The following is a 17,618-nucleotide window of genomic DNA, read 5'->3' as shown; positions in this document are numbered from 1 at the left end:
TTTTTTTTTTTTTTTCCCTACTGAGGTGGCAGTGATCATGTGAAAGGCATCTATACTCACAGATTGTTTGAGATTCAAAAGGACCTCTGGAGATCATCTAGTCTACCACCCCCTGCTCAGAGTCTGTCTCTGAGTCCCTGTTACTACTAACATTCATGATAGTACCCTCACCATTCAGGGTTGTAGAGATTATATTAGTAGAAGTATATCACATGGTTACTGTTACCACTATATTTTACAGACTAACGCTAAAACTATCAAGTCCTGTTGGCATAATTGTGCCTACCTCTGTGAGAATCATGACATAAAATAAGACTCGTACAAACCAGAATAGAATTATGGTTAAAGTATTACTTTTAGAAGAAGAATGAAGGTTTACTGTAGTAGTCTGACACTGGCAGGTCTAAAAATAAAGATAGCTTTATTAAGTGCCGGAAGGTATTTAATAATTTAAGGATCATATTATTTACTCTATAATGATAAGGAGACATGTTTTAACATAAAGGAAGATCTTGGTACCACATATAACATCATATCTGTGTCTGTGACACAAAATGGCAAAGGGCAACTTTCTTTAATGAACTGAGCTCCAACGTGTGGCAAATCTCTTCGGTTGGCCTTGTGGAGTTTAGATCCTTGCAGCTCTTCATTCTCTTTTGGCCAAATTGATGTATGAAATTATGTCACTGTTTGGAAAGGAATTGTATTGTGAGCATGTAAGGATCATAAGCTTAGAAGTGAGACCCCAACATCCTTCTAGTTTGAATGCATTATCATTCACCTGACACAAACAAACAAATAAACAAACACTCTAATTCAGCAACACTGACTAAAATCAGTGATGGCTAAAGTCAGTCAGAACAAGAAGCACCTGTAACACACAGAGACTGCAATGAGAACGTGACCTAAATTTGAGGAATATTGACTGTCAGTAGAGCTGGGCATATACACGATTATCTCATAGAAGGAACTAAAAGTGTTGTCATTGTCCACTCCTAATGAAGACTCTGATTAATGTGTGCCAGTGTAGGATTGAGGTCAACCTAGCCTAGGAAGGTAGGTTTTGCTTTAAGTTTTAGTATGAGAAGATAGGATTATGGAGTCCAGCCTTGCAACCTCCCACATTCAGGAACAATACCAAATAACATTTTTTAGGAGTTTGCAGATGTCCCAGTGGGTTTCTGCTGCTCTCACATTTTTCTTCCTTTCAGCCTTGCTGGGTTTACTTGGTAGATATTCAGGAAGATTTGGCAGAACTAAGGGGAATAACTGCTGCCTGTTCTGTTCAGATTTGTTCTTCATCTTATTTTATCTGTTCAAACCCAAGAATACTCTATTAAAAAAAACCCAAAACAAACAAACAAAAAAACAGGCTAAGATAAGAGACATTTTATAGCACAATTTATTCTACCTGGGACCTGGGAGTTTATTCTACCTGGGCCAGAGGGACCTGGGCGTTGTGGTGGATGACAAGATGACCATAGGAATCATAGAATGCCGAAGGTTGGAAGGGACCTCAGAGGTCATCGAGTCCAACCCCCCTGCTCACACAGGGTCACCTAGAGCACGTGGCACAGGGCTGCATCCAAGCGGGTTTTAAAGATCTCCAAAGAAGGAGACTCCACAACCTCTCTGGGCAGCCTGTTCCAGTGCTTTGTCACCCGCACAGTGAAGAAATGCTTCCTTAAGTTCCTGTGGAACTTCCGATGCTTCAGTTTGAAGCCATTTCCTCTAGTCCTATCACTGTCCACCACTGAAAAGAGGCCGCCCCCCTCCTCCTCACTGCCTCCCTTGAGGTATTTATACACGCTGATCAGGTCCCCCCTCAGCCTCCTCTTCTCCAGGCTGAACAGACCCAGCTCTCTCAGCCTTTGCTCATAGGGCAGATGTTCCAGGCCTCTGATCATCCTCGTAGCCCTGCGCTGGACTCTCTCCAGCAGCTCCACATCCCTCTTGTCCTGGGGAGCCCAGAACTGGACGCAGTACTCCAGATGTGGCCTCACCAGGGCTGAGTAGAGAGAGCAGTGTGCCCTCATGGCCAAGAAGGCCAATGGGATCCTGGGGTGCATTAAGAAGAGCGTCTCCAGAAGGTTGAGGGAGGTGATTGTCCCCCTATACACAGCCCTCATGAGRCCACATCTGGAGTACTGTGTCCCCAGTACAAGAGGGATGTGGAGCTGCTGGAGAGAGTCCAGACCTAGGAGGAGAGGCTGAGAGAGCTGGGCCTGTTCAGCCTGAAGAAGAAAAGGCTGAGAGAGGATCTAATATTTAAATACCTTAAGGGAGGTATCCACTTCTTTTCAGTGGTGGCCAGCAAAAGCAATAGGACTAGAGGAAATGGCCACAAACTGAAGCATCAAAAGTTCTGCAGAAACTTAAGGAAAAATTTGTTGACAGTGAGGGTGACAGAGCACTGGAACAGGTTGCCCGAGAGGTTGTGGAATCTCCTTCTCTGGAGATCTTCAGGAGCTGTTTGGTTGCAATGCTGTGCCACATGCTCTAGGTGTCCCTGCGTGTGCAAGGGGGTTGGACTAGATGATCTCCAAACATCCCTTCCAACCTTAAGGATTCTATGATTCTATGAAGATATGTAAAGTTAAAGGTCTACAGAGAGAGCTGTGTGGTGTGTCTCCTGCAGAAAGACTTGGTTAGGATTATTGTTTGCAGGTAGAGAAACCTTGATAATCATGGAAAAATCAGTGTGGATGTGGAGACAAGCAGAGTGTTTTTGATATTTCTTCATTCTTTGCTACAAGTAATGATTCCTATCTTCTTGGTGCTTTGGACATTATATTAGTGCAGTTTGGAGTCCGTTGTGAGCACTGTGAGCAACGAGAGCTGGAGAACTTGCATTCCCATTGGGTGTCAGGAGCCCTTTTCTGCAGTGGAGAAGGAAAATGCTGTGGTTGCTTCATGTCTTCCTGGAAAGGAAAGCTTTAGGTTTGTAGTGAGTCCAGTTCTCTGTTATATCTGCCACAGGTTGTCTCTGTGAATTTGGATAATTCTTTGGTTTCTCTGAGCCCCATTGCCCCTCCACACAGTAGAAGAGGGGTTTTTATTGTACTGGGTATGAAAGGCACAGAAAGAGGTTATCAGATGCTTAGATTTCAGAATCACAGAATCACAGAATATTTAAGGTTGGAAGGAACCTCTAGAGATCATCTAGTCCAACCTTCCTGCTCAAGCAGGCATACCTAGAACATGTGGCACAGGGCGGCATCCAGGCGGGTTTGGAAGAYCTCCAGAGAAGGAGACTCCACAACCTCCCTGGGTAGTCTGTTCCACTGCTCTGTCACCCTAACAATAAAGAAGTTCCTCTTTACCTGGAGACAGAACTTCCTGTGCTCCAGCTTGTGGCCATTACCCCTCGTCCTGTCSCTGGCCACCAGTGAAAACAGCCTGTCCCCTTCCTCCCTGCATTCTCCCTTCCTGAACTTATACATATTAATCAKATCCCCTCTCAGCCTTCTCTTCTCCAGAGAAAACAGGCCTAGCTCACTCAGCCTCTCTTCATACGAGAGATGTTCCATTCCCTTAATCATCCTGGTTGCCCTTCTCTGGACCCTCTCCAGAAGCTCCACGTCCCTCCTATACTGGGGTGCCCAGAACTGAACACAGTACTCCAGGTGCGGCCTCACCAGAGCTGAGTAGAGGGGCAGAATCACCTCCCTTGACCTGCTGGCAACRCTCCTCCTGATGCAGGCCAGGATCCCATTGGCCTTCTTGGCCACGAGGGCASACTGCTCACKCATGGGTAACTTGGTGTCAACCAGGACTCCTAGGTCCCTCTCCGTGGAGGTGCTTTCCAGCAGGTCGAGCCCTCATCTGTACTGGTGCTTGGGGTTATTCCTCCCCAGGTGCAGGACCCTGCACTTGCCCTTGTTGAACCTCATGAGGTTCCTCTCTGCCCAACTCTCCAGCYTGTCCAGGTCCCTCTGGATGGCAGCACAGCCCTCCGGAGTGTCGGCCACTCCACCCAGCTTGGTGTCATCTGCAAACTTGCTAAGGGTGCATTCCGTGCCCTCGTCCAGGTCATTGATAAACAAGTTGAACAGCACTGGGCCCAGTACTGACCCCTGGGGGACACCACTGGCCACAGGCCTCCAGCTGGACTCGGCCCCATTTATSACCACCCTCTGAGCTCYGCCATCCAGCCAGCCCTCGATCCACCGCACCATGCACTCATCTAGTCCACTCTCCCGGAGCTTCTGTATGAGGATATTATGGGAGACAGTGTCAAAAGCCTTGCTGAAGTCAAGGCAGACAACATCCACAGTTCTCCCCTCGTCCAGCCAGCCTGTCATCCCATCATAGAAGGCTATGAGGTTCGTCAGACATGACTTCCCCTTGGTGAATCCATGCTGACTGCTCCTCAGCAGCTTCTTCTCCTCCATATGCCTGGAGATTCTCTCTAGGATGAACTGCTCCATCACCTTTCCAGGGACAGAGGTGAGGCTGACCGGCCTGTAATTGCCCGGCTCCTCCCTCTTGCCCTTTTTGAAGACTGGAGTGACGTTGGCTCTCTTCCAGTCCTCAGGCACCTCCCCTGCTCTCCAGGACCTCTCAAAGATGATGGAGAGAGGCTGAACAATAACTTCGGCCAATTSCCTCAGCACTCTTGGGTGCATCCCATCTGGGCCCATAGATTTTTGAGTGGCCAGTTTGCCTATRTGATCCCTAACCCARTCCTTCTCAACCCGCGGAAGGTCTTCCTCTAGTCCATTTATATCACTTCTACTGGAGCCCTGCAGTTCATGGGGGGTCGTCTTAGCAGTAAAGACAGAGGCAAAGAAGGCATTTAGTAACTCTGCCTTCTCGGCATCCTCTGTCACCAAGGCCCCTTGATTTGATTGTAATGAAGGAGATTATAATGATTATAATGAAGGAGAATATCCAGTGGATGTTTCAGGATTTTTCTTTTCTCTTTTTTGACCTTCCTCAAGCAACTTCACATSATGCTAACATGTTTTTTTTTTCTCTCAAGATAGTGATACTCTATAGGAATAGAAGATTATTTTTCTCTCATTTCCTAGCTAGTTATTGAGTATATGTATTCTCTTCTAGAACTATTGAGTTGCCTTGGAGAAAAAAAAAAAAAAAAGGAAGAAAAAATCTACTATTGTTTAAAAATTCAACAATCCACTATTTTAATTTGTTGCTATGGCACCCAGGCAATGCAAAGGAAGTTTAGAAATAGTCAGTTTGGAAGCCATTTGGAAAGAATTAATGTCATGGGGATATTTTAAGCCTTTGAATACACATTAAGAGCAAACTTAGTACTGTTTTATACTTCTGGATCTTGCATGAACTGTGATTCTAAGCATTGCTAAATTTGTGTCTTTACCATTGTTTTTAAACTACTCATGAGCTTGTTGGAGCAAAGTATCCAATTTTATTTCTTCAAAGTAAACTTTTAAAACTAACCATTAATGAATAACTGTGATATTCTGTATCCAGATATTTGAATCACGCTTTTCTAGAATGTCCTGCATTTTTGGAGGGGGGAAGTCATTTCCTGCTTTTCTCCCCTCTCCACTTTGCATTGATGCTTATAACATCGAATTAGAAATAACATGAGCATTCTTCCATAGGAATTGTATATGAATAAACATTTATTAAAAAACATATAAAAAAAAACAGAAAGCAAACTCAATAGGATAGTTTCTTACACAAAGCAAGGTTAGTAGGGTAGCAACTGATGACCTCACTGTGGCACAAAAGCTTGTATTTCAGTTGAGGATGAGTATTATTCCTTCTCCTCCCTTTACTGCTCTTTCCCTTGGCCAACCATGTACTCCCTTTCTTCTTGCAAGATACATGTTTCCAGTTGTTCAGGAGACAAAGACCTTGAAAACATTTTTTTTTTTGTGCCTGTTAAAATGCTTGTTACTTTAGCTAGTTTGCCTATAACTTACATGAAGTCATTTCATTTGTTTAATAATGTACAGCATAGCAATAATTCTGCTACAGATTAAACCAAACTAGACTATTTTGTTGAAGTTTTGCAAGAAGAGTAATTGTGCTCAATAAAAAAAGTTTTGGATAGCTGCTGCTTTGCCTGGTGTATGTTTAAACTCAAAGGCAACAAGCATTTTTGCGAAACTGTGATCACATGGATCATATAATAAAATTACTATTTTTTTTTCCAAATTACTTTCCTTATTAAAGTATGTGACTTTAAATGGTGACATGGTGGCACATTATATGGTGACATTTTTCAGCTTTTTGGTTATTAGTTTTGGTTAGTCAAGTGATACATTAGAGTGTCTCAGTTAACTTCCCGATTTTGTGTAAACTTTAATTCTAAATAACTCTTTTGCTTTTCGTGACATGCTCATTKAACCACTGGAATTCTGTAACCTATCAGCAAGCTCTAATAAAAGTATTTATATGCTTTTAATGACTATATTTTTTGAACTAATTGCTTTTATGAGGGGTACATCTCATTTTTAGCTTCCCTTTAAAGAAAGCTAAATTAATGAAAATAGATATGGTCTTGTATGGCTGCACATTACAGACATTTTACTTGCCATTAAGTCCAGTCATTTAAATAGTATTGCTCTTTTCTCTGATAGTCCAAAAATATTTCTGACGTTCTAAAGTCACTTGAAGCCAACGTAGGCAAGGATAGAGAAGTATTTGCTGTGATTGTTCAATTGTTCACCTTTTTTTTTTTTTTTTAAATAAATCACATTCTAGAGCAAAGTGACATTTGGTACTAGTAAGGTCTCAACTCAGTTGCTGAAGCTCTAGTTATTGTAGCTTTTGCTTGATTTTAGTCATTGACTTACAGAAAGATCTAGATCAGTTGGAGGAGTCCATAGAAAAAGTTAAGAGAGTGATCTAAACACCAAAGAATGACTTGTGAATTGAGTTTTAGTCTGTGGGAGAGAAAACTGAAGGGGAAAGACATGACTAATAGCTGCCAAATATCTGAAGACTTGATATTACAGGACAGAAAATAAACTTTTCTTGTTGCATATATTAATGGAGTATGAAGTAAACAGATAAAATAGAAGTAAAAGAGGTTCTGTACAAGAAAAAAAGACTGGCTTCTAACTTCTTAGTTGGAATGAGCAGTGGAGGTGGACTCTAGAGTGGGAATGGACTGTATGGCATGGCTCATTCTACTCGTTTCCTTTAACTCAATAGTTGCTAGTTCCTCTGTTGTGGAAGTCCCCCTTGGTGCMCTTTCAGTAAGAGTTTTTCAAGGGGTATTCTGCAGGGACTGTGCCTTTTACATGGCATAGAGCAAGGCAGAACACACCTTGTAGGTAATCCCTCCTAGTTCTCAGGGCAAAACTTTGAGAGAAGGTGTTGTTATAACCACTTTGTGCTATAGAAACTCATAATGTTGTATCTGATGGGGAGTATTTGAACCTAACTGCCTGGTGATACCTTATGCCAAAGGAAAAAGGGGACCTAGGCGGAGATACTTGCCTAGCGATTTTGTGCTTGGAAGTACTGCAGAGAAGAAGAGATACGTGCATTATAAACTCTTAAAGCAGGCAATTTTCCAAAGCTGCTTCCCCTCTTGTATGAAATGATGCTTTGGGATGTGGTAGTTTTGATGTTCTGTGTTTCTGTCATTCTATTGTGCTTGGGTTCTTGCTAGGCATGCTGAATCCCAGTTACTTTGTTTACTTTATGTTTACTGGTTTATATATTCATCCGTTTCTGTGGCATAGCTAAGTTAATGAAAAACAAATGCAACTGCATTGACAACTGCATTTTTTTATTATAAAAGGATTTTTAAATATTTTTCAAATATTTAAAATTTCATGTAATATAAAATCACTTTGTTCCTCTCCAGTTTTATTCTTCTTCATCTCAATAGGAAAGTTAAGATTATAATGAAAATATTTCATTGTTTTTTCCTTCTTTTGAAAATAATAAATGTTCTGCTTTTGGCATAAAGTATAATTTTGGAGAAATGATGAGTCTATGGTAACTTTTAATGTATAAGTGGTAATATATTAACAGCATTCGTACACCTTTGTAGCATTTGAGTTATCTTGCAATACTATAATAGTTCTTTATTAATTTTTTGAGATTGTATAAGTTTGATTTTAGAGATTATCATAGAAATATCCTTTAATAAATCTGTTGAGTCTAAAACCTAGGAAAATACTAATTCTTTGTAATAACTGGGAGAACAATGGTAAGCTTTTAACTGTTTTAGAATCCACAAATGAATAAGAGAATAGAGTTAGATAACAAATACAGGGTTATGACATTAAAGTGTTCTTTGTTCATGTATTTGACAAGTATTTTTGGTCTAATTGTATAATTTCTAAATATACTTGTAAAAGCATTAGTGAAATTTGATTTCATTAAAGTTCCCAACTATTGAGTCATTAAACTGAAGAGAAACTTGTTTCCTTGGGTCAAAGCATGGCACTGAATAGTGAGAGAGGGTGCTGGATCTCCAGAGAACATGATAACATGATGTGTGTAGAGCTCTTTTTCCAGAACATGTAAAACACTAGGAAACCCCAGTAGTTTGATGAGTCAGGAGAACATGGGAGTTATTCAGGGTCAAAGCAAACAAAAGAAGGTTTAATGTTGGCATCTGAACAGTTGCAGCACCTTTTCTCSCAGCAGTCTAACTTTGCTGTGTTTGTTCAGCTAGGATTGTGTATTAGCAGAGCTTCGGCCTCTGTCCTCAATTTCAATTGCTGCTTGGCCCTTTTACCAATGTGCCGTGTTCTCTTGGCCTTCCTCCGAGGATCTCAGAAGGTAAGCACCAGCTTCAGAACAGCAGTTAAGAGGATTCTTTTAAAAATAACAAAAAAAAAAAAGTTATTATGCCCTATTATGCAATATGTGCCTGCGGAGTGCAGGTATCATCCAACTTCATATATTAGTTACCATGGGAGAAGCAGAGGTCCTGGAAAAGCTAAGAGAGTTTGGTTTCCACATCCATGTTCTTTAAATAATTTTAGTTGCTTGTGATTCAGCAGCTACTTTGGCAGAAACAGAGTTAATGCTTTGGGGGAATATCTGTGTGTGTGCATATATATCTGTGTGTATATAAATATATATATATATACAATATATAAATAAATATATAAAGCGTATCTAAGATACACATGTGTTTGCAAATATAAATAAGTCTCCACTTTGTGTTCTTACTAACTTAAGAATCTATGACCCTTTTAATAATTAGTGATGGAATTCATAGATTTTAAGCCAAGAAGAAATATCAGTTTATGGGCTTTTTATGAGCTCTCTATGTAATATTGAGTCAACTGGAATTTCTTCCTCAAGACTTTGATTTTGCCTCATTGTCTTGATGCTGTTATGTTTTAAGTGTTACTATTGGACTTGCATGGCATTTAACCTAGTTAAATTTGATATTGCTATTAAATCACCTCAGTTGCTGTTAGTATCTTTTTTTCTTTGCTTTGTTTTAGAAGAGAGATTGCTTGAATTCTTCTCTTATTAGGTTGTCAGCAGGAAAACCAGAAGGCTTCTAGATAGAAGTAAAACTTTTCATGTGACATGTGGTGTTACAATATGCATCTTTTCAGGTAAGACCTTACTATGATGAACAGCAGCTCATTTTGGAAATACATTAGGCAAAGCAGTATCTTGTGTTTTTGATTTTACAGTACATTTGGGGGTAGTCTTGCTCTGTGCTTCCCTACTATAAAGTGTGAGATTTTATTCTCAGATGAGTGAGTTTTTTGTTTAATTTTTACTTTAAACCTGCAGAGTTACATTTCAGACCTGGGGCTTTCCTTAGAATACCAGTTTCTAAAAGAACAGTTAAATAATGTCAGGTCAAAAGGTGCTGTTGCACCTGATCTTAGAAATATAAGATGGAAAAGGCTTATCTGAAGGAAAGGAAGCAGTGGTGGCAAATACTCCATTCAAAATGTCAACAGTAACATTTTTTTGAGTTGACATCTATGTCTCTCAGATGAACATTTCAGAACAGAAATTATTTCTATAGTGAAAAAAAATCTTAAAATCTATAAAATATTCTGCCACAAATCTCTCTGACATATGTGTATGTGTGTGTGTGTATTATATATATATATATTCTTAGACCTTGATGCATCTCATGCAGGTGATGTAGTTATAGCTGGGCAACTTTTTTTCTTTAATAGTTCAGAACAACATCTACCTCTTGCCTACTGACTTCAGCTTTACTCTGATTTTTAGTCTTACATGTTGCTGCTCATCTGGTGAATGCTCTTAACTTCTCTGAGAACTACAGTGAAGACTTCCTGGCACTAAATGTAGCGAACTATCGTGGTGAGGTAAGCCACTGATCCATTTATATTTTGTATTAAATTTTGTACTTTAAATATGTAGCTAATTGAATATCCAGCTACATTGTACTGCTAGTGGTTCTATGCACTGAAAATACAGAATCACGTGGATTGTTGTGATTTTATTTCATCTTGGACAATATATATATATATTCATATCCATTCTGAATGGATATATTAATATCCATTCTGAAGCATATGTTAATATCCATTCAGTTTAAGACGGCTTAATCCATATCTATTGGTTTATCAGGTGGAGAATGGCGCTGTCAAGTTGTTCCACTTTGTGCTGCTTTATTCCCCTTATCTCTCTGCTCTTTAGGTGGCCCTGGTTGAATCAATTCAGCAACTGTTTTGCAAAAATAAATTATGCAGTTGCAGTATTGCATATATAATATATATATATATACACCTGACATATACTGAAGATTAAAGTAGATTGGGATTTGAGACTGATTTTGCACTTTTAAACTTCTCATGACTTTCTCTGGGAATTATAGTGTGTGTATTAAGAGCTGGAATTAGGTTATCTATGTGAGATAGACTGAAAGATGTTTTTTACTTAGGAAATACTTGAGATTTTCTGCCCATGATGTAAATCTCTTGAGGACATAGCAGAGTGCTAGTCCCTACTCCAGTGCATTTTGCACTGTGTTTTGCATTTTGCACTGGACAATTATTAAAAGATTGTAGGAGTAAGATGAGAATATAGGAGGTTTTCTCTGCTGATCTCCAATCAGTCTCTCTTTTGCTTCTATTCATTCTACTTTCAAGTCTACATTTCTTTCTACCATCTTTACTGAGAAAGATAGAGAATGGCCCCACCCCAGCTGCATCTTTTCCTGGAAAAGTACTCGGCCAAGACTCATAAGGACTTACAACCAAAGTCTCCCTCTTTCTGGGTAAATGATCTAACCACTGAGCTATTATATGAGAGATAGACATACCAACATCAACTATTGTGTTGAGGTTCTGGATTGTATTTAACTGTCTAAGTATGTTAGGAGTGGTCAAATAGACTTGGGCTCATCAGGAGCATTGGTGGGAGTTTGCCTCTGGCAGGAACATACCAGAGTGTTTATGGCAGCCTGTCCTACGCTGTTTTAGGCATTTTGTTTTGCACACCAGACTTAGTAACAAAGTTTCTGTAGCTCTAGAATCATAACATCCTGGATTTTAGTAGTCTTAATAGCTCTTGACCCCTTGTCCGCAAATTGTGCCTAACTGTTTTAGTAATTGTGGTTGGTCTGGATGGTACTGTCATCGCCCAGGTGTGGGAGGAAGTGAGTGTAGATATTTGAATGAGGACAGGGCCAGAAAGGAAGTTTTATTTTTTTCTGACCTATATGAAAAATGCCCTCTTTTCCTCATGACATTTTACTTTCAGTTGGAAATATTTTTTTCCTACAATGAGCATACAACCTCATTTTGGAAAAGTTAGGAGTCAGGAAGAGTAGGACAGTTTTCTGTGGGGCTGATGTATCCCCTTTTATCCTTATTAAAGATCTTCTCTACTTCCACCTTTTCATGTTTAGTATTGTCACCTCYTTTGTATTCAGTCTTGCTTCACTGAAATCTACTGCCAATCTCTTGGTGTAATTAGCAGCGAAATAATCTCTTCTTATCCTCTGTTTAACTTAAAACCTCTGTATATTCTGCTATTCTGTGTCCTCCCAAAGATATGAGGTAACTAAGTCAATTTAGTCTTTGAAAAATAAATATCTATAAAGTTTTATGAACTCCAAATTTTCACAACAGTTTATAATTGTCTACACTGGGGGGACTCAGTGGCTGAAGATTTAGTTTATGTTAAATATCAATCTGTGTAATCTGTTACCAAATGCCACATTGATTCCTGCAGATTTAGTGATTAATTCTGCTATCAAGCACATGAGATTTATACACTATTTACTGTTATTATTACATTACTCATAGGGATATAAAATCATATATTTTTGTCTGTTTTTCAGGACCCAAGGAAACTTCTTTTTGCTACTGGTAAGCTTGTTGCAAAACTGAATGAGAAACTTTGTTGTTTTTCATTGTTTTTTACGAGACAATACATTTTGATCCTTTGTGTTGTATTTATTATAACTCAACTAGGTTGAGTTGTATTATTTATATTAATATAACCTGAGTTTGCTTATCCAGCGGTCGGGAGGGAGGAATTACATAATCCCCTGTAGTAAGATGAGCAACATCCTCAAAGCTGTTGTTCTACAGATGAGTCAGTGGAAAATCATTAGTTTCAAGCAGAGATTCTGCATGATATGAAAATCAGATTCCTAAGTGATCCAATTTCTAGAGAAAGAACCATAACAAAAAAGCAGTCTGCTTGCTTCAGCTGTTTTTAAGGGCTTTGAATTCAGAGTAATCTACACTTCTAAATAGGAATCAGACTTCAGTACTCATAAAAATTAAATAAGCAAAGACATTTTTGGTGCAGAATTCAGAAAGGAACATTTAGGTGTGGAGAGATAGGCGCAAGGCTGAACTATCATTCCTCTTAAATAGATAAAGGTCCTTTCTGATGTTATCTCTCACCTTTAATTAGATCAAATATTGAAATATTGACTTGGTAGCATGTAGGCCAAGAACCAAAGAAATCAAGCTAAATAGTGGTGAATTTATGTTGATGAGYGGGCTTCTAGATCTGTCAATCTCAGCAGGATTACTAGGATTAGCAGTCTGTGACAAACTTCTCTCTGAAAACACTGAGCAAGATCAGCATTAGTAGAGGAAGTGTGAAAGTACAATGATAGCAATTCAGTTAAATCCTAACTGAAAACAGGCTAGCTATCTGCTGTAATTAGCAAATCAGTAGTGGAATCCTGGAAGATGGTAATTTGGATAGGAAGGAACAAGAGCTGTAAAACTGTATCTGATACCTTGGATGAAGAAAAAAGGTATGGGGTGGAGAAATGGTGTTGATGTACCATCAAATATTGTCCCAGCTTCTAGAGACAGTTTGAGATCTGCGTAGAACTGTAAGGTGGAACTCTTTTTGCTTGGATTCAGTTGGGAAAATGTTGCAAATGTTTTTTTGAAATTGTGAGCGTATTGYTGCAGAAAAGAATGGTTCCAAGTCGTCTTAAATATATGTCGAGCTTGATCACTTCCTATCCTGATGCCTTGTAATTTCTGTGTTGTGATGTGGGAGTGCCCAGGCAGGGTGAAAGATTTTGCCAGACTAGGTACTGTAAAAACAAGAAAAAATACAYGGTCCTGTTCTTTAACATTTCAGAACTGGATATGTTATTTTTTAACACAATGGAGAGATGAAATAAGGTGTTGGCAGCATTTACAATGTGATAGCTTTGCATATCAGTCCAGGAGGGAATTTCACTGCTTAAGGGTGTGAGCATAACTGTGGGAGAAATAAATATTCTAGATTAGAGTTAATGAAGGAAAAGAGAGACAGAGATAGGGAGAAGATGGAAAAAAAAAACCAAGCATGAATGGATGAATCGGGCAAGGCTGTGAGTGATTTGATATTTAAAGTTTGATGAAGAAGATTTCTGAACTTCATTTAAAAAGTCACCTACTGTGGCATGAGACAACATAGGAAGCTGGCTCAAACACTGAACTGCAATTGGATTGGAAGTATCTRCGCTACTGCAAACTGCGCCAACAGGTTTAGAAAGAATAAATGAAGAATGAGTCTACAGAAATAATACACATTTTTTGTTGTACCTGCTTTTAATTGCAATCTTTCCACTGAGGGATGAAATTCCTTATGAAATCCATGGAAAAATATGCATTGATTACATGTCCAGGATTTTTCATAGAGTTTGCCAAACTGAGTTGTGATTTGGTTGTATCAGATTTCAAGAACCTTATATTACAGCAAGTGGGTGTTGAGAAGTATATTAAAAATTCAGATCTCATATTGTGTCTTCAGCACTGAAGAGTCTGAAATCACAAATAATATTGAAAAAAAAACCTAAATCATGTTCTTATCTGTAGGATGTGATCAAGAAAAAGATTCCAGGCCATTAAAATCTGTGGGTCTTGGACAYTTACTTCCATGAAAGTGTAAAAGACTGTTAAATTCTGACACTATAAAGTGTTATTTAACTTCATTATTTAACTAAAAATTAAAGTAAAATTATTTAACATTACACATGAATATTGCTCTCACTAACTTGTTTAAAACTTAGTTCCCATTTTTAGGGTAACAAATGGACTTTGCCTTAAAGCTTTTAACAGTTTACATTCCCTAAGTAAAATACTTCAATGGAATGAAACTATGGCTTTTAGGTTCTTAATTCTTGATTTACATTCTTAATTCTTGGGATGAGACTTTGAAAATGAGGTGCTTGTCTTTGAGGTTCTAACTCTGGTTGAGATTTTTCCCAACTATCTTTAGGCTGACGTTTATTGTACTTCTTAGGCAGGATGGTACTTAAGGATGAGCTGAATCATGCCCTTGAAATCCTTATCTCCTTTGACTAAAAGAGCAGCACAAGATAGACTAGTTCTAACATGGGGGCCTGTAATGGAGCAGATGAGCCCAAACCTTAATATTTTTAACCTTTCCTTGCTGGCTGTAGTTCACTCTCACAGACCATCCTCTATAGGCACCAATTTCAAGTGTGTTACAATGCCATGGAGAATAGTTTCAGTCTCTTTCTCACTGCAGGATGAAATGGGCTGGCAAACAGTTGTAGTGACAGCTTGCATAAAAATTGATTTGCTTGAAATTCTGTCCCTGAACAGGTTTTTAATTGTAGTGTTCTGGAGAGTATGAGATTTGGAAGAAAAAAGACATTTCAAAATTTGTCTTGCAGAAAACAAAGAGGATTTGTTCTTAGTTATGTGCTTAGAGATAAATCTTATGAGCAAAGTAGTACGGGAGAAGAGAGTAATAGGAAATTTGTAATGCATGGTCAAATATAACAAAAAAAGGTGCTTTTCTCTGAGAAGGTGGGAAATATATCAGCTTTTCACCAAGTGCTCTCTAGTGTATGATAAATGGATTCTCAGCAAGAAATAAATACATGAAAGAATGTAATTGAGTCATGAATTGTATATCTAATAAATTCCACATCTTAAAAGGTCATAGGATAAAATATAGCTCTTCACAGTTCAAATGTAGTTCATGCTATGTTTGTTTCAGTTCCAGGTCTGACTGGAGTCTTTATGGTAGTAGTATTATTCCTGATGTGTACAGCTTCTACGTATGCTATCAGGTAAGACATAATATTCTCCTTCTGCTGAATAATGCCATGTTCTCATGCAGATTAGAGGAAATGCAGTGCAACAAGTACTTCAATGAATGAAAATACGTTGCCCATTTTTATACTAACATGGAGATAAATTAGCACAGGAAATATTATATTTAAAAGGTTTCATAAACTAAATAAATAGCCATCAGGAAAAAAATAGCCTTTTAAGAGACACAATTAAAAATATAAACCTTTTAAAAATTTGAACAGTTCTGTTTTCCTTTTTCCTGTTTGTACAGCAAGACGGTAAGCTAAGCATATGGAAAGTGTAGTCCAATGCATAAATTAAGCCCATCGGAAGAAAATAAGATAAATATTATCTTAATGATTTTCAGCTGTAAAAGAGTAATTTGGAAAAACAAAAACAAAAATAAAAAACAGAAAACCAATAACAACCAAGCAAACCTAAAGAGAATTGAGACACTTACAAAGTACATTTTTTTAAAGCTCTTCTTTTGGTTCTCAGATATGTTATATTTAACAGATATGTTATTTTACAGAGTTAGAGTATGGAAACAGGAATATTTTACTAGCTCAGAGTAAATGCTGAAACTCTTAGAAGATTAGTCCTCCAGTGGGCTCACGTTCTGCACTAGTATTATTGAACATGTATTGCAGTATAATTAAGTGACGAGTTCTTTGTAGGATCTAGCCCAACTAGCCTAGGATAGTAACCTTTTGTAGGCTTGGATTCTGCAACCAAAAGATATAGTAAAACGTTATTTACAGCAGTCTCTTTTGAAGTCAAAAACTGAGTATTATATGGGTATGTCATTTTGATTGAATAAATATTTAYGGATATTTTAATTACATATCTAACTTCAAGTGCAATAGTATGAAGCTACAGAAGCACAGGAAAACTGCTGCAAAAGATGTCAAATGGTTGCACAGTGCATAGTCCACACAGATGGCAGTGCTTGCAAAAAAAAGGCAATTTTGAGAATTCGGAAAAATGTAACAGTTACTTCACGCTGCTGCAGTGTACCAGAACAAAGTCTTGTTTTCTCCAAAGCCATGATAAAGTAGAAAAATGGATAACATTTACTTTAGATTGAGAAAAATATGCAATTGCAAATATATCCTTGGAAATAATAATTTTATGGTTTAAAAACCATTCAGCAAAGGTTTTCATCTTTCCAAGTTGCATGGATGTTATTTCCTTCTTTGGTTACTGTGACTGCAAATGCTTTCCAGTGTTTCCTCCATCTAGCGAGTAGAATCAAAGCCCTGAAGAGATCATCAGAATCCCCTATTATTTTAACACTAGATTAGCACTAATTAGCACTACTTCTTATTTAGAAATTTTACTCTGGCTTTTCCATGGCTCAATGGCAGTGAGTATTTTTTGAAAGCTCTCCTAAATTTTTGCCCTTTACCTGCAAACCAGTTCACCATTTTTTTGTTTAACAACCATTTAACATAAACATGCATATAAAAGTTGACATATGATGCTATCTCTACAAAAGTAATCCTGCTAACTATCAAATTAATGAGGTTCAAGAGCATTTCACTTGAAAGCAATTACTAGCAATTTTGGAAATTATGTTTAAAGGAACATGAAAATATAAGATATTAAAATGATATCTCTTTTTATAGTCCACTATGTCTGCCTGCAGTTTCATCTTTTAAATTACCACATGTATATACCTTTTCCAAACTATCTGTAACAGGGTTTAAAATATTTTTGGCAGAACTCTACTGTCTAAGTTTACCATGTCCCCTTACAAGAGCTGTAGTCTTCTCATATGTTTCTCAATAAGTTAACTACTACAGAGCTTCACCTACTAAATTCTAAAGTGGGTTAATCAAAATTAAATGTATATGCTCAGCTGGTTCTCTAATTCAGGCATTTGGGTTTCTAAGAAATATATTAATTTTGTAAATATTTTTTTTGTTACTGTACTATATGCATACAGAATGCTGTATGTTGAATAGTTTAGGACAGGTCTAGGTAAAGAAGAGTCCTTATATAAGGATTAAAATATTAGAAAAAGATGTTCATCACAGTGAGAAATTCAAGGATCTTTATCACTTTATCTGGGGATACGGGGAGGCTGGGGTATCCTCAGTTCCCAGAAGTTGGGAAATTTGGATTGACTTTCTATCCCTG

General features: G+C 38.0%; 1 protein-coding gene across 2 annotated transcripts in view; it reads left to right on the top strand.

Annotated features, from left to right (window-relative positions):
* The window catches only part of NOX4 (NADPH oxidase 4), a 95,252-nt gene that overhangs the window by 4,729 nt on the left and 72,905 nt on the right, over nt 1-17,618 (top strand). For both annotated transcript variants that reach the window (XM_026044178.1, XM_026044177.1), the window contains exons 3-7: nt 8,629-8,739; nt 9,449-9,533; nt 10,171-10,268; nt 12,251-12,278; nt 15,400-15,472. In XM_026044178.1, coding sequence (XP_025899963.1) covers nt 8,629-8,739; nt 9,449-9,533; nt 10,171-10,268; nt 12,251-12,278; nt 15,400-15,472 — 395 coding nt within the window. The remainder of the gene's footprint in view (nt 1-8,628; nt 8,740-9,448; nt 9,534-10,170; nt 10,269-12,250; nt 12,279-15,399; nt 15,473-17,618) is intronic.

This window comes from Nothoprocta perdicaria, unplaced genomic scaffold (genome assembly GCF_003342845.1).
Source record: "Nothoprocta perdicaria isolate Ctin4 unplaced genomic scaffold, notPer1 scaffold_352, whole genome shotgun sequence".
Lineage (NCBI taxonomy): Eukaryota > Metazoa > Chordata > Aves > Tinamiformes > Tinamidae > Nothoprocta > Nothoprocta perdicaria.
This window is presented reverse-complemented; position numbering and strand designations above follow the sequence as displayed.